Raw genomic sequence first — 18,322 nt, forward strand, 5'->3', positions numbered from 1 at the left:
GTTCGTAGCAACACTGTTCATACCAGTCAAGAACTAGAGCCACTGAAATGCCCATCTACAGAATGAATTAATAATTATTCACATAATGGGAAATTGTGCAGTAATGACTATGAATGATAAACAATTATGCAATAATATAATCTCACATATAACGTTGAGTGACAGAAACTAGACCAAAAGAATATGTCATGTATCATGTATGATTCCACTTAACGCAAATTATAAAAACAGCCAAAATGAACCGATGCTGTTAAAAGTCAGGCCCGTGGTTACCCTTGAGCAAGGGGTCATGACTGGAGGGTGGCAGGAGCAGGGGCTTGTGGAGTGCTGGACATTCTTTGTTTCTTGATCTAGGTGCTAGTTACACAATGTGTTCAGTTTGTGAAAATTCATTAAGTTATATATGTAATGTGCAGTTTTCTGTATGTGGACTAGATTCCAATCAAAGGTATAAAAAGTTAAACACATGACTCCCAGCTCAATGTTTTCCAAAATCTTTGTTCTTAACTTCAAGTGAATTTATTAGAACTTCTAATGGTAAAAAATCATTTACTTGAAATTCAGCAGTATTTTAAATGTCATCTTGTCTTCCTTTTAGTCAGTTAATTTCAAGTGCATTTTTATCCTTTTTATTTAAAATGCCACATACAAAACAGTTCCACATTTTATAAAACTGTTTTTCTCCTTTTTCTTCCTTTTAGCCCTCCTCCATTTGTGTATGTACCTAGGGAGATGACTGGATGATGTTCACCAAATGTTAATTATCGTTAAATCCAGGAGATGGGATTTGGGGTGCATTTTTTTTTTTTTTTTTTTTTTTTTTTTTTTTTTTTTTAATGAGACGGAGTCTCGCTCTGTCGCCCAGGCTAGAGTGCAGTGGCACGATCTCGGCTCACTGCAAGCTCCGCCTCCCAGGTTCACGCCATTCTCCTGCCTCAGCCTCCCGAGTAGCAGGGACTACAGCTGCCCGCCACCACGCCCAGCTAATTTTTTGTATTTTTAGTAGAGACGGGGTTTCACCGTGTTAACCAGGATGGTCTGGATCTCCTGACCTCGTGATCCGCCCGCCTCGGCCTCCCAAAGTGCTGGGGTTACAGGCGTGAGCCACCGTGCCCGGCCTGGGGTGCATTTTTAAATTTTCTCTCTGGACTTTGCTATCTAGTTGGAACTTTTTATGATGAGCATACATACATATCATTTCTATAAAAACATTAAAACAATTTCTTTATAAAAGAAAAGCTGATCTCATATCTTATTCCTGTATTCAGCCATAGCCATCAGAAAGGAAGATTCCTAGGAACGTATTCTACACAAAATCTGATTATAGTGACATAGCTCCATTCAGGCAGTTTGGGAGTCATCTCTGTCATCTCTCAGTGGGGTGCTTTCATGCTGGCATTTTGTAGGCAGCTTTCTGTTCACACTTAATGGAAATAGGTAGGATGATCTCATAGGGGAGAGACTGCCCAGACACTTTCAAAGGTTTTATGTTTGATTTTTAATTCAGCAATGTGGGAAAGAACGATATTCAAATGACAATGATATTATAATTGGTTTCTGTAAAAAGCAAAGGGAGGCACCTTAAAGTCCTCATATCTATCCTTTCTTATCATTTTTTAGAGTCTGATATTTCTTGTTCGAGACTGGAGTTTCCCATATGAATTTTCATATGGAGCTGATGGTGGTGCCAAATTCTTGGAAAAACGCCTCAAGGTTTGTTAGATATTTAGGTGCATGAAATTTCACTGATAATAATCTAGAATTATTTTTGTTGGATCATTTGGTGAATAGATACTCAGTAGCCACAATCTCATTTGTTATGATATTAATGACACAGGTAAATACTTCTTTGTATATACCTATAAAATAAGAATTTACTCCTAAAGATAAAACTTTTACTTTGAAGAATTAAGTCCCTTCAAGACTGATAGTGCAAATATCAAGATTCAGATTTTAGTAGAAGTTTCAAAGCCAATGTAACATATATCTAATTTTGAAATCCCTGGAGTCAATCTTAGAACACAGAATGTAAAATTAGAAGGCCTTCCACTTTCTGCGTCGTGCTAGTTCAATACTGTACAAATTGTTACACTGAGCAGATATCACCAAAAGTGCCTACTGGGAAATCAGGGAGAAAGATCAAAATTTACAAAAATGTTCCTTGAAAATTGAGATCTCTGAACCTATTAGGTTTACAGTCATAATAGTTTGTCTATATTAAAAACTATCAAATATGTATTACATAAGGTGGGAGGTGAGGGTGATTTGGCTTGTAAGTAAACACCCAACTATTTAGATTTCATTCTAGAATTTAAATATACCCTTATCAGGTGATAGGAGGCTGTCTTGAATATCTACTAAAAAGAAAGTAGAAATATCTTACTTTCTCTTTGTGGCTCCTACGAGTGCTTTGAATTAAAATTTGAATTTGTAGAAACTACCCAGAGTAAAACCCTATTAATTTGTATTAAAAATGGGAAGGCCCATTTGAGTTAGTATAAGGGTAGACACTTGCTAATTATAACTATGCCATGTGTTTTCTATACTTAGACATGACTCTGTGTGGCAAACTCACCCAAAACTTTCTTCTTTCTTTAGTAGCAGCCCTGTCGTGTCATTTTTATCATTGTGGGACCAAAAAGACATAGCAAATATAAGATGCCACAGAATTCCTTTGCAAAATTTATGATGAAAGTAGTTTAAACTTCAGAATGATTTATTGCAGGTCTCAGGGAACCAGCATGAAGAACTACAGAATGTCAGAAAACACATCCATTCCTGTTTCACCAACATTTCCTGTTTTCTGCTACCTCATCCTGGCTTAAAAGTAGCTACCAATCCAAACTTTGATGGAAAATTGAAAGGTTTGTGTCTTTTAGTGAATATGTTTGCATCACTTAGTCTGATTATAAAAATGTCATTTTATCTACTGGGCTTATGGCTGATAGTTTAGTTTATCTACTGATAGGAGGCTGATGATTAGAAATTGTCAGGAGAAGAGGGCATCCTGGGCTGGTGCTCCTCCTTGGCGAACTGTGGGATTCTGTGGGCGCTGAATATATACACTGCCTGCAAAAATAGGCCAGATCCTGAGTTCACCTAGAAGGCAGTAACCGTCACCTTCTCATCTCTGTGCACTGAGAAGTGCTCCTTCATGTTTTTATGCTTCATTTTCCTTATCTACATGAAAAAGGAAAACAGATGTCTATAGTATTGGAATTCTGTATTAAGTTATATAATTAGAGATTGAGAGAAATGCTCTTTAAAACTGCTCCTAAATAATTTAATTATAAATTATTAAAAACTTCACTAAAAATGGAATCTTGTGGAAGAGGACCAGTTTCTTAAAAAAAAAAAAACAAAAAAACAACACTAGAGTGTTTTTCAAATAGTGTATACTTATAGGATGTAATTATGTCTTTAATAGAGGACTGATTGTTACATGATTCCAAAGCAGCTTGACTTGTTAAACAAACAAACAAACAAGAGCGGGAGGGGAGGTAGGAGTCTGGGAAAATGGAAGTTAATCTTTCCCAAAAGATATCCATCAGGGCTGTAGACATATGCTTTGTAGTTAATACGACATAGTTCAAAGACATGACTTTTTAACTTGAAAGCATGGTGTGGAATATACCACTGAATTCAGACATTTGTTTAATTTACTGTGGCCTTTGTGCGTCGTGCCAGGAGTGAGACAGTGACATTACAAGCTTTTCAGCACAATTGTTGTCAGAGGGATTTAAAATTACTTTAAAGAAAGGACAATACTGGCAGATTTGAAAAGCAAATGAATTATTTTTGTCTTTGCACCCATGACACTGACTCTCAGATACCTTATATTTAACTTTAGTAGTTAGTACCATAAATACAATACCAAATTTCTCAATCATTCATCAGCATGGCGCTTATACACATTTTGTCTTACTTTTATACAACAGACTAGATAGCAGTAAGCATATGGTACATATGGATGACAGGCTTCTATAATTTCACTGTCACATTTATGAATTCCAACCCACTAGAGGATGCACAGATCTCAGTATTGTGCAATTATCTAATGGCTTTAATGTGTTTTGAATAAATTACATAAAGAAAGGCTTCTTACATAAAGAGAAAGCTTCTCTTTCTCCTTTGGAGTTGGGAGACATAAACAGGCAGAGGAGGGGTGCGCCTTCAACAACAGTCCTTTATTGGAACTAAAAATTACCGTGGCTTGTTCCATTACTGCAGTATACAGCTACAGCTCTTGGAATAACTGATACTTTTTGCAATGAAAGAGCTCAGGGAGAGAGTTTAAGACAAATCATGCAAATGCAGAATCCTACTTATTATTTGTATTTTTTATTTTTAGAGACAGGGTCTCACTCTGTGGCCCAGGCTGGAGTGCAGTGGTGCAATCCTAGCTCACTGCAACCTTGAACTCCTGGGCTCCAGCCATCGTTTTGCCTCAGCCTCCCAAGTAGCTAGGACTAAAGGCACACACCACCATGTGCAGCTAATTTATTTTTTTAATTTTTTGTAGAGATGAGGTCTTGCTGTGCTTCCAGGGCTGGTCTCAAACTTCTGGGTTCAATCAATCCTCCTATCTTGACCTCCCAAAGTATTGGGATTACAGGCGTGAGCCATTGCACCCAGCCACGTATTTTTTTTTTTAGAGACAGGGTCTCACTCTGTCTCTCAGGCTGGAGTGCAGTGGTGCGATCATAACTCACTGCAGCCTTGAACTATTGAGCTCACGCAATCCTCCTGTGTCAGCCTTCCAAATAGGACTACAGGAGTGTGCCAGCATGCCCGGTTATTTATTTATTTATTTATTTTGCAGAGATGGGGGTTTCACTGTGCTGCCCAGGCTGGTCTTGAACTCCTGGCCTCAAGTGATGAATTACAGGAGCCACCATGCTTGGCCAGAATCCCACTTTTTAAGACATTTGTTCTCCATCAAATTTTATTCACTTCTATGCATATATTGACCTACACAATTGATTTACAGCTAACTATAAGTTATGAGTTTACCAAAGTGGCTCACCTAGGAAAAAGAGAAGTGAAAGGTAGCTTCAATTTCCATAAAAGTTCCATTTTAATGAGACTTTTATATCTTACAAGACTGTGCTATAAGCCCTCTTGTGGGCAGAAATGTTGTACTTTGCCTCTGTGTTTCTTTGGGCAGTTTTGGAAGTCTGCTATCTACATTATTTTTCTGTCCCACCCTGAATCTTACAGTTGGCGTGATTTCTATCCAGGATGTCTTGTCAGCTGACCATGATGTTCTCCAGAGGGTTGGCATCTCAGTGGTTGCCTCTGGTGAAGAAAAGTCTCTGAATAAACAATTATACAAAAGTTGTTCTTTGATAATAGTTTCTCATATACTCTTTCACACACAGAAATAACTTTCTAGCTCATTATCAATAGTAATCATTGTTATAATAACTATTTGTTCATGGTCGCTCAAAGTATTGCAATTATTATTATCTTACCTATGTCTAGTGTTATTAAAAACTGATAATACTATGATTAAATTTAACTACTATTAATTTAAGAGCTTCCCGAAAGGAAATGAAGAAGATTAAAGGCACTTAATCACATTCATTTATGCAACATTCAACCAGCTCTTATTGGGTGCTTACTGAATACCTACCCTAGCATTGCAAATACAATTTTTTAAATAACAAGGAGTTATCCTTTTTTTTTTTTGAGGTTGCTCTGCATTATAGTACCATATGTAGAATGGGCAGATAGCCACATTATAAGATGTGGAGATGCTTCCTTAGCAGCTGCAGTTAGACTTGAGAATGCATAGTCAAATACGTGTTTCTAATCACTTATCAGAATCAGGAAATCCCGAGAAAATATCTTCCTTTGTTAATTTATACAGCAATACTATACTAGTGCATCTGCCCTGTGGAGTTCTTACAAAGCATGCATCATATTCTCAATTATTGTGGCAGATAACCACCACTTTGACCAAGCCACTAAAGTCTTTGGAAGATTTTACCCTCGTGGAAGAAATTACCAAAGAAACTTACTGAACATAATTCTGAATCAGCTATTCATATATATTAATTGAACACTTGCAATGCCAAAGCTTATTAATACACCTTTGCAAATCAATTTGAACTGGTTTGCAGATTTTCTGGGTCATGTATTTACGGTGTTCAACTAACATTAGCAAGAGCTCACTACCTATGTATGTTATGAATATATTGTTCTTATTTTCTGAATCCAAAATTGGAATATCTAGCATTGGTTCCAGTGAGAACAAAGATGGCTACTGCCATCTTCAGACACATTTTTTAATCCAAATGTGTGGTTAGATGCTGGTTACTTTAATGATAATTAATTACCACACTTGCTGGTGCATTAACACACAGTCGTATCTTATTCCATTCCAATCGTATAAGGAATGTTTGGGGGCAGAAATTTATATACATGTTTTGAAAGTGATTTTAAAGTGGTTTTATAAGAAGAAAACTTTGTTTTATTCAGAAACTCAAGAATTCGTACATTCTAGATGTATAGTAATACTCTACTAAAGATGAAAAAACATAAGATCATATAGCAAAAAAGAAACCTATTAGTATCAGTGAATACAGATACATGGCAGGCAATAAAACACAAAACAGGAACGTGGTAACATAAATACAAATATCAGTATTGTATTCCAGTGAATACTGGTAACTAAAAAGCAAACCGCAATAATAAATCTATATGTAGTATAAAGCAAAATTATCAGTGAAAATTGGTACAATGCAAACAACAAAGTAAGTTTGAATAAACTCCACTACAAGTACCCATAAATCATGGTCACTAGAATTTCAAAGTGGCACAAAACATGAAACAAAATAACTTTGAAAGATATCCAGCATCATGCTTGTGTGTAAGTAAAAGAAGTAAAGAAAACAAATTCTAACATAAAATAGTATTTCAGTGTAGCCCCAATGTTATAACTGGGGTTATAACAACAGGGAAAATGCAAACACAGTCTTAAGGTTTGAATCTTTAAGGCCTTCAAAACCACCAGCCCCAAAGCCTGAAAACTCAGTAACTCTGCTAAAATTTAGATTTTTTAAAATTACAGGCAGTTACTGAATTTACTTAGGAACCAAGCAAGTCACTGGACAGATCATGCTTTTTTACATAGTATGTGTATTTTTCCATATATATATATATAAAATGTGTGTGTGTATATATATATGTATGTATGTATGTGTGTGTATATATATATATATATATTTTTGGAGACAGGGTCTTGCTCTGTCACACAGGCTGGAGTGTGGTGGCACAATCTCAGCTCACTGCAACCTCCACCTCCGGGTTCAAGCGATTCTCCTGCCTCAGCCTCCAGAGTAGCTGGGACTATAGGCATGTGCCCCCATGCCTAAGTTTTTTTTTGTTTGTTTTTTGTTTTGCATTTTTAGTAGAGGTGGGGTTTCACCATGTTAGCCAGGATGGTCTCGATCTCCTGACCTCATGATCCACCTGCCTCAGCCTTCCAAAGTGCTGGGATTTTAGGCGCGAGCCACGGTGCCCAGCCATGTACAGCTAATTTGTATATTTTAATAGAGACAGGAGTTCACTATGTTGGCCAGGCTGGTCTTGAACTCCTGACCTCAAATGATCCACTTACCTCGGCCTCCCAAAGTGCTGGGATTACAGGCGGGAGCCACTCCACCCGGCCCCAATTTTTCCGTATATTTGAAATAACAACTTAAGAAATTATCCCTGTATTCAGAAGACTTCTCTGGTGATCTGTTTTCTATATTACTTTGCTCTGTAATGTTAAGCTTTAACCTACTGCTACAGCTTGGGTTATGTGTAATCAATTATATCAAACATGACAGCTACATAACGCATACTACCTCTCATCTGCTTAAGTGGCTTTTTCTTGCTGTTTTATTTTGTGTTGCTGAGTTCCACCACTAGAGGTAGTATCATTATCACTATCTTTTTGAACTCTGCAGTCCAGTTACCACAGCTTACCCAGTTTTGTACAATTCTTAGAAGATGGGCTCGCTATGCATGGAGCAATTTTGGGATACATTTTCTGGAGGGAATGCATTATAATAAGCCAGTAAAAATCTGGTCTCTTCCCCATTTATGAGCCTATGTATATAAAACCATAAATAAGACTTAAAACATGAACTGGTTATGGCTGGGCGTGGTGGCTCATGCCTGTAATCCCAGCACTTTGGGAGGCCGAGGCGGGCGGATCATGAGGTCAAGAGATCAAGACCATCATAGCCAACATGGTGAAACCCCACCTCTACTAAAAATGCAAAAGTTAGCTGGGCATAGTGGTGTGCACCTGTAGTCCCAGCTACTCAGGAGGCTAAGGCAGGAGAATCGCTTGAACCCAGGAGGTGGAGGTTGCAGTGAGCCAAGATGGCACCACTGCACTCCAGCCTGGGCGACAGAGCAAGATTCCATTTCAAAAACAAAACAAAACAAAACAAAAAAAACCTTCAACTGGTTATATGAATGGGCTACATACAAAGCATACATGTAAAACCAAGCAAGCTAACTTATAATATCAAGAAAGCTAATTTATAGGTGGAAAACAAGATACATATGAAATGGGAGTGGAAATTTGGGCAAGGAGAATCATTCACTGTGAGAAGAGCAGGTTTCAGGAGTTGCTTAAGTGATAGGGAAGTGCATGATGGCATTATCACTGGGGAGGAAATGGGGGAGATCAAAGGATGTTTTATTCTGTGGCATGGAAGACTGGGAAGGATTCCAAAAATAATAATGGATTTGCTTTTATTTGTAGAAATAGATGATGAATTCATCAAAAACTTGAAAATACTGATTCCTTGGCTACTTAGTCCTGAGAGCCTAGATATTAAAGAGATCAATGGGAATAAAATCACCTGTCGGGGTCTGGTGGAGTACTTCAAGGTATCACTCTCATTTCTAGAGCCTTTGTGAATACTTAGATTTGACATGTATTGGATCGCAATTCCTATAAACAAAAATTATGGACCTTATAATATGAGAGCAAAGGTACGAGGAATCTATAAAAAGGATTTTTAAAATCCCTTTTAAAAAGCTTTTTCAAATCCTTTCAGAAAGCTTACTTTCTGAAATTATTCTTTTGAGGAAACCACATACAGGTAACTTTATTGTCCCCTTTTATATTGAGGGAACTGTATTTTGAAATATGAATGTAAGAGCTGGAAAAGTCTTTTGGGGGAATGTGGTGTTTCCCAGGGCCCATGATCTATTCTGAATTTTACCTTCATAATTCTGAAGATTTTCCCCAAGGGGATACCTTCCTACTGAAGAAAATACTTCCGCATTTCTTACTCTCTGCACCAAGAGCCAATATGAAGTGGAATTATTTTAAATTTGCATTTACCTGTTTACCTTAGATAGCACTGAATACTTTTTACCAACCCATATATATCCTGGAGAATTTCAGTTAGCAACCCAATTGTGGACTGACACTCCAAGGACTAAAATACCAATTTTTAAAATTCATGCTTTGTCATTTAATATGCTGTCATATAAGTTCTGTATGATTTATTTACCTTCATGATTGTCAGCAATAAATGTCATGTTATTTATCTAAAATATGAATTTTCACTGCGTGTAACACTGTGAAGGGGCTTACAATTTGGTAGGAGATTCAGAACCCTCACAAGGGTCTGTTCCATAAAGCTTATGACATCAGCAGGGTACACATTCCTGTGGGTAACTGAAAAAGGGCGGTTACTCCCGGCAGAGGGGACTAAGAACATTTTAAAGGGAGTGGCATTGAGTTGAGCTTTAAGAAGGGCCAGATTGGCAGACAGAGATGTTTGAAAAAGGCATTTCGGGAAAGGGAAACAACATGAACTAAGAAAAAAAGGAATTTAAGTATGAGAAAGATAAAATAGTTATAAGTTCCTGAAAATATTTTTGAAATGTCAAGAGCTTAGAATGCAATTTCATAGAATTAGAGGAAATATTGAATGGAATTGCTTGAACATGAATCTTTTTCTTTTTTTTTTTTAGGCTTATATAAAGATCTATCAAGGTGAAGAATTACCACATCCCAAATCCATGTTACAGGTATTTATTAATGAGGAGGCATGTTTTAAGACACGTGACTAAGGCTAAGATTTCTGGCTGTCGGAAATTACCAGATAATACTATTAGACAGAATGATTTATTGGAAGATTATTTGCCTAATAACTTTACCTATTTATGTTTTCATCTAAACATTTTTCACATAAACATATTGCAGCCTCACTTGTGTTGAGGCACAAACACTTTATACCAAAGGGTTTTCATTCTCTTCGCACTAAATTTGTTTAGAAAACAGTCTTATATTATGATTTAGATTCACACATGTAACACACAGTAGAAAAGCAGGTCCAAGTTTTAAACAACTGTTTCTCCACAAACTTTTTTTTTTTTTTTTTTAGACAGAGTCTCGCTCTCTCGCCCCGGCTGGAGTGCAGTGGCGCAATCTCGGCTCACTGCAAGCTCCGCCTCCCAGGTTCACGCCATTCTCCTGCCTCAGCCTCCCGAGTAGCTGGGACTACAGGCGCCCGCCACCATGCCTGGCTAATTTTTTTGTATTTTTAGTAGAGATGGGGTTTCACCGTGTTAGCCAGGATGATCTGGATCTCCTGACCTCGTGATCCACCTGCCTTGGCCTCCCAAAGTGCTGGGGTTACAGGCGTGAGCCACCGTGCCCAGCCTCCACAAACGTTTTTGTTTTAAAAGGAGCCAGGCACGGTGGCATGTGCCTGTAGGCTCAGCTACTCAGGAGGCTGAGGCAGGGGAATCACTTGAGCCCAGGAGTTTGAGTCCAGCCTGGGCAACATAGTGAGACCTCACGTATAAAAAATAAGTCAATATATTTTGGCTGGGAGTGGTGGCTTATGCCTGCAATCCCAGCACTTTGGGAGGCCGAGGTGGGCAGATCACGAGGTCAACAGATCGAGACCAGCCTGGCCAACATGGTGAAACCCCGTCTCTACTAAAAATACAAAAATTAGCTGAGCGTGGTGGCGCAAGCCTGTAGTCCCAGCTACTCGGGAGGCTGAGGCAGGAGAATTGCTTGAGCCCGGGACGTGGAGGTTGCAGTGAGCCGAGATTGCGCCACTGCACTCCAGCCTGGGCAACAGAGCAAGGCTCAGTCTCAAAAACAATAAGAATAAAAAAAAATAAATTTTAAAAAGGGAGAAACTAGTTTCCTTATATATTTTTAAAATGTAAGTTCTTAATAGTTCCTTTTTGTTATCAGTGATACACTCTTCTATCAGCAGCAGTCCTTAGACATATTTGTGTATATTAGTATTTATAAAATGTACTGTGTATTGTTCCCCATGAGTTTGGGTTTATAGATATTTTTACTTCCCAGCATTTAATGACAGGTTAAAAAATATTTTTTGAGAGGAAAACTCTTCCAAGTGAAAATTCATTTTAGAACTATTGTGTATTGAGTAAAAATCTGTTTATGCATTTTTGAAACTTTTTTACTAATTTTTAAAATGTAGAAATATTGTAACCGTTTTAAATTACGTTGAGGACTTTGGTTTCTTGCACATTTCTTGCACATGATGCTCTGAAATGTGAACTGCCTGTGGAAGTTTAATCAATATGAACTGCATTTTACATCATATTTTGTACTTTGTCCAAAGGCCACAGCAGAAGCTAACAATTTAGCAGCCGTGGCAACTGCCAAGGACACATACAACAAAAAAATGGAAGAGGTAAGAATTAAATATTTTAAATGCTGTCTTAAACCAGTATTCTTCATGCAACTCATTCTCTTTTTTCTTCTATGTTACACTGTACACACATGCAATGAGGTGGCTTTGACTTTTTCCTCAGCCTGTATCATGTGTCTATTTATTATATTCCTGAAATATTTTTAAAAACATTACGTGTGCAATTTTAAAGGCATTTTAAATGAATTGTCTCTCTCTATAATATATTCCTAGTCACATATTTGGGGGTGTGTCAGATCTTTCCACTATTTATAAAATCTAGTAGCTAAAATAGCATGTGGTACCCTCACCACTACACCTCCCTATATTCCACAATTTTGGTATTTCTCTTAAAGATGAAACCTTTTAGGAAAAAAATAAAACCTTAAGGGCCAATATTTCTATTTATTACATTTCCTCATTTTAACACTCCAAATTAGGATGGATCTGATAATTATTGTGTATATGTACTACTGTGATAGATATTTTCTCTTGAAAATGTTATGAAATTAGGTTGGGTGTGGTGGCTCATGCCTGTAATCCCAACACTTTGAGAGGCTGAGGCACATGGATTGCCTGAGGTCAGGAGTTCGAGACCAGTCTGGCCAACATGGTGAAACCCAGTCTCTACTAAAAATACAAAAAAAATTAGCCAGGCATGGTGGCGTGTGCCTGTAATCCCAGCTACTTGGGAGGTTGAGGCAGGGTAATTGCTTGAACAAGGGAAGTGGAGGTTGCAGTGAGCCGAGATTGTGCCACTGCACTCCAGCCTGGGCAACAGAGCAAGACTCTGTCTCAAAAAACGTTATGAAATTAAAATTGCATCCAAAATTGAAGTCTTAGAATCAATGAAAATGTAGTATATGGAGTGGCATTGTTTATGACATAAGGACAATCAGAATGAAAGAATTCTCCATAATAGTTAAATCTCAAATGCAGGTATACCTCATTTTATTGAGCTTCACTTTCTTGCACTTTTTACAAATTGGATGTTGCCGGCACTACTATGTGGAACAAGTCTATTGGCACTCTTTCTCCAACAGTATGTGCATGTCTGTGTCACATTTTGGTAATTCTCACAATTTTTCAAACCTTTCATGATTATTATATCTGTTACGGCGACCTGTGATCAGCGATTGCTGATGTTACTATTGTAGTTGTAATTGTTTCGGAGTGCCATTAACTGTGCTGTTATAAGATGCTGAACTTAATCGATAAATGTGTTTTCTGACTGCTCCATCAACCAGCAGTTCCTCCATCCCTCCCTCTCTGCAGTCCTCTTTTACCTGAAGCACAATAATATTGAAATTAGTCCAATTAATAACCCTACAATGGCCTCTAAGTGTTAAAGTTCAAAGAGACACATCTCTCACTTTAAATCAAAAGCTAGAAATGACTAAGCTTAGTGAAGAAAGCATATGAAAAGCTGACATAGGCCAAAAGCTAGGCCTTTGCACCAAATAGTTAGCCAGGCTGTGGATGCAAAGGAGAAGTTCTTAAAGGAAATTAAAAATGCTACTCCAGGCTGGGCACAGTGACTTACACCTGTAATCCCAGCAATTTGGGAGGGTTTTACACCTGTAATCCCAGCACTTTGGGAGGCTGAGACAGGTGGATCACTTGAGGTCAGGAGTTTGAGACCAGTCTGGCCAACATGGTGAAACCCTGTCTCTACTAAAAATACAAAAATCAGCCAGGCATGGTGGCACACGCCTGTAGTCCCAGTTACTCGGGAGGCTGAGGCAGGAGAATCGCTTGAACCCAGGAGGCAGAGGTTGCAGTGAGCCAAGATCATGCCACTGTACTCCAGCCTGGGTGACTGAGACTCTGTCTTAAAAAAAAAAAAAAAAAGCTAGTCCAGTGAACACACAGATTATAAAAAAGTGAAACAGCTTTTTTTGCTGACACAGAGAAAGCTTTAGTTTGGATAGAAAATCAAACCAGCCACAACATGCCCTTAAGCCAAAGCCTAATCCAGAGCAAGGCCCCCAATTCTGTCCAATTCTATGAATGCTGAAAGAGTTGGTAAAGATGCAGAATAAAGTTGGAAGCTAGCAGAGGCTTTTGGTTCATGAGATTTAAGAAGCCATCTCCGTAACATAAAGTGCAAGGTGAAGTAGCAAATCTTGATGTAGAAGCTACAGCAAGTTATCCAGAAGATCTACCTGAAATCATTGATGACGGTGGCCACACCGAACAGAGATTTTCAATGTAGATGAAATAGTCTTCTATTGGAAGATGCCATCCAGGACTTTCCCAGCTAGAGAGGAGAAGTCAATGCCTGGCTTCAAAGCTTGGAAGAACAGGCTGACTTTCTTGTAGCTGGTGACTTTAAGTTGAACGCAGTGTTCATTTACCATTCCCCAAATTCTAGGGCACTTAAGAATCATGCTAAATCTACTCTTGCTTGTGCTCTATTGATGGAACAACAAAGCCTACATAACAGTACAGCTGTTTACACCATGGATTACTGAATATTTTAAGCCCACTATTGAGACCTACTAAGAAAAAGATTCCTTTCAAAATATTACTGCTCATTGGCATGAACTTATTCACCAAAGAGTGCTGATGGAGATGTATTTAAGGAAATTGAGGTTTTCAATGCCTGCTAACACAATATCCATTCTGCAGCCCAGGGATCAAGGAGTAATTTTGATTTTCAAATTAATAAGAAATACATTTTGTAAGGCTATAGCTGTCATAGATAGTGATTCTTCTGATAGATCTGGGCTTTGTACATTGAAAACCTTCCAGGAAAGATTCACCATTCTAGATGCCATGAAGAGAATCTGTGGTTTATAGGAGGCGAAAGTATCAGCATCAACAAGAATGTGGAAAAAGTTGATACCAACTCTTCTGGATGACTTTGAGGGGGGTTCAAGACTTCAGTGGAGGAAGGAAGTGCAGGTGTGGTGGAAACAGCAAGAGAACTTAAAAGTGGAGCCTGAAGATGTGTAATCTCATTTAACGGATAAAGAGTTGCTTCCTATGGATAAGCAAAGACAGTGGTTTCTGGAGATGGAATCTACTCCTAGTGAAGATGCTGTGAACAGTGTTGAAATGACAACAAAGGGTTTAGAATATTTTTTATTGATATACAATAGATGTACATATTTTTGGAATACATATGATAAATTGATACATCCATATGTAAAGATCAAATCAGGGTAAGTGGGATATTTATCACCTTAAACATTTCTTTATGCTAGGAACATTCGAATTATTCTCTTCTGGCTATTTTGAATGTACAATATTGTTATTTACAGTCACCCTACTGAGCTCTTGAACACTGTCTTACTTCTTCTAACTGTATATTTGTACCCATTAATCAACCTCTCTTCATTCCCTTCCCCCTGCCTTTTCCAGGGCTTTAAAATATTAAATAGTTAGTTGATAAAGCATTGACAGGGTTGAGAGGATTGACTCCAATTTTTAAAGAAGTTCTGCTGTGAGTAATATGCTGTCAAACAGCATTCCAGGCTACAGAGAAATCTTTCATGAAAGGAAGTCTATCAATATGGCAAACTTTACTGTTGTCATATTTTAAGAAATTGCCGGCCGGGCGCGGTGGCTCAAGCCTGTAATCCCAGCACTTTGGGAGGCCGAGACGGGCGGATCACGAGGTCAGGAGATCAAGACCATCCTGGCTAACCCGGTGAAACCCCGTCTCTACTAAAAAATACAAAAAACTAGCCGGGCGAGGTGGCGGGCGCCTGTAGTCCCAGCTACTCGGGAGGCTGAGGCAGGAGAATGGCGTAAACCCGGGAGGCGGAGCTTGCAGTGAGCCGAGTTGGTGCCACTGCACTCCAGCCTGGGCGACAGAGCAAAGACTCCGTCTCAAAAAAAAAAAAAAAAAAAAAAAAAAAAAAAAAAAAAAGAAATTGCCACAGCCACCTCAACCTTCAGCAACACCACCCTGATCAGTCAGCAGCCATCGACATCGAGGCAAGAGCCTCCACCAGCAGATTGATGTGCTGAAGCCTCAGATGATCCTTAGCATTTTTTTGCAATAAAGTGTTTTAAATTATGTACATGGTTTTTAGACATGCTATTGCACACTTTAATAGACTGCTATATAATTATAAACATAACTTTTATATGCATCAGGAAATAAAAAAATCATGTGACTCACTTTATTACGGTGGTCTGGAACCAAACATGTATTATCTCTGAGGCATGGCTATCACCAAAGTGAATGAATGGTATGGTTAACTGAGATCACCCTTGTAACTTTTCAAAAACTTGAAAATGTGATTCAAGAACATTTAATATACTCCTACTTAGTTTCTGGAAGAAAATACTCAATGGGCTCCATTCAAACAAAAATCAGTAAAACTGCTAAAGAATGTATTTCGCAGTTTACTTTGAGAGCTTTATAGCATTGATCATTGTTTATTAAACTTCATTGGTTAAAATGACTTTGGTGAAGATTTCCTAGAATTTGGATATATGTAGCTTTCTTAGATTTGGATTCATTCTGTGAATGAACTTAATTTTGTACTTCATGTTGTGTCACACATGTCTTTTCACCTTGAAGGACTTGAAGTGATGAATATTATTTTCCACGGCAAAAAGAGAAAAATGTAAAATGACTTTAAGCCACCTATAGAATACCAGTCCCATTTACAGTCATGCCTCATGGATAGAGGGTGGAAAGATGTGGGCTGAAAAAACATATATGCAGGCTCCTGATTATTCATGTATTCTAACAAACTCAACTAGCTAAGTGAAAAATTTTGATACAGTTGCCAATTTTAATCTACATTGCATAAACGAATACTTCTCTGTCTGATACAGATTTGTGGTGGTGACAAACCATTTCTGGCCCCAAATGACTTGCAGAGCAAACACCTGCAACTTAAGGAAGAATCTGTGAAGCTATTCCGAGGGGTGAAGAAGATGGGTGGGGAAGAATTTAGCCGGCGTTACCTGCAGCAGTTGGAGAGTGAAATAGATGAACTTTACATCCAATATATCAAGCACAATGATAGCAAAAATATCTTCCATGCAGCTCGAACCCCAGCCACACTGTTTGTAGTCATCTTTATCACGTATGTGATTGCTGGTGTGACTGGATTCATTGGTTTGGACATCATAGCTAGCCTATGCAATATGATAATGGGACTGACCCTTATCACCCTGTGCACCTGGGCATATATCCGGTACTCTGGAGAATACCGAGAGCTAGGAGCTGTAATAGACCAGGTGGCTGCGGCTCTGTGGGACCAGGTAAGAACACTTTTAATTCACAACTAACTTCAGCACACATTTGAATGTCATCCGTGTGCCAGCCACTGCATTAGATGTTGGAAATAACACAGATCAACATGAATTGGGCCCCAGTCATCAAGAATGTTATGACCTGCCCAGATACGAACAACTAGCTATATAATACTGTGTAAAATGTGAAGTCCTACATAACTATTTTCCAGTTAACATTGCAGCATTTTAAAAAAAATACATCAATTTAGTAGTATATACATATTTTTTTCTTTTTTTGGGGGGGGCGGCAGTCTTGCTCTATTGTCTAGGCTGGAGTGCAGCCGCGTGATCTCAGCTCACTGCAACCTCCGCCTCCCCAGCTCAAGCAATTCTTGTGCCTCAGCCTCTGGAGTAGATGGAACTACAGGTGCACACCACCATTCCCGGTTAGTTTTTTGTATTTTTTGTAGAAACGGGGTTTCACCATGTTGGCCAGGCTGGTATCCAACTCCTGACCTCAAGCAATCTGCCCGTCTCAGCCTCCCAAAGTTTGGATTACAGGTGTGAGCCACCCAGCCTACTTTTTATTATTCTAAAAATGTTAAATCTATTAAAAGTTGTAAGAGAAAACAGCTTTTATTTAGCTAATTATGACTTGCATTAACATTATCTCATATTCACAACCTATGATTTGATTAGCATTAGCTTTGTTAGGAGCTCTATGAACCACCATCATAAGTTGTCATCTCATTCTCTTTAAAAACTTCCAAAAGCAGTATGAGATTACTTCCGATTGTCTCTGTACCTGTAGGCAGCAGGTAATAGCTACAGTTCTTCCAGCATTAAGAACATACTTATGGCCGGGTGCGGTGGCTCACGCCTGTAATCTCAGCACTTTGGGAGGCCAAGTTGGGCGGTTCACCTGAGGTTGGGAGTTCAAGACCAGCCTGGCCAACATGGAAAACCCCGTCTCTACTAAAAATACAAAATTAACCAGTCATAGTGGCGCATGCCTGTAATCCCAGCTACTTGGGAGGCTGAGGCAGGAGAATCGCTTGAACCCAGGAGGTGGAGGTTGCGTTGAGCCAAGATCTTGCCATAGCGCTCTAGCCTGGGCAAGAGGGAAACTCTGCCTCCAAAAAAAAAAGAACATATTTATACTTTATAACATAATTGTAACATGCCCTTTGAAGGATCTAGCTGAGATAAACTAATGGTAGCACAATGGGAAATGAATTAAAAACTGGATCCTCTGAGCCACTGTCTCAAATAGTCTCTCAACTGCAAGATTTAAGAGGGGTTACTTGAGGTCAATGTCAAAACCCTCCTAGATATGTTATGCTAAAACCTATGAGGAATACAGAATTGAGTTCTTCAAAGATTCTGATAAAATATGTAATCTAAACTGAAAAATCTGCAGG

At 38.5% G+C, this 18,322-nt stretch overlaps 1 protein-coding gene across 3 annotated transcripts in view; it reads left to right on the forward strand.

Annotated features, from left to right (window-relative positions):
* Positions 1-18,322, forward strand: part of ATL1 (atlastin GTPase 1) — a 98,917-nt gene that overhangs the window by 77,854 nt on the left and 2,741 nt on the right. For all 3 annotated transcript variants that reach the window (XM_037983948.2, XM_007986643.3, XM_007986644.3), the window contains 6 exons: positions 1,621-1,713; positions 2,726-2,864; positions 8,768-8,895; positions 9,994-10,050; positions 11,631-11,702; positions 16,497-16,928. In XM_037983948.2, coding sequence (XP_037839876.1) covers positions 1,621-1,713; positions 2,726-2,864; positions 8,768-8,895; positions 9,994-10,050; positions 11,631-11,702; positions 16,497-16,928 — 921 coding nt within the window. The remainder of the gene's footprint in view (positions 1-1,620; positions 1,714-2,725; positions 2,865-8,767; positions 8,896-9,993; positions 10,051-11,630; positions 11,703-16,496; positions 16,929-18,322) is intronic.

Source organism: Chlorocebus sabaeus, chromosome 24 (assembly GCF_047675955.1).
Source record: "Chlorocebus sabaeus isolate Y175 chromosome 24, mChlSab1.0.hap1, whole genome shotgun sequence".
NCBI classification, from domain to species: domain Eukaryota; kingdom Metazoa; phylum Chordata; class Mammalia; order Primates; family Cercopithecidae; genus Chlorocebus; species Chlorocebus sabaeus.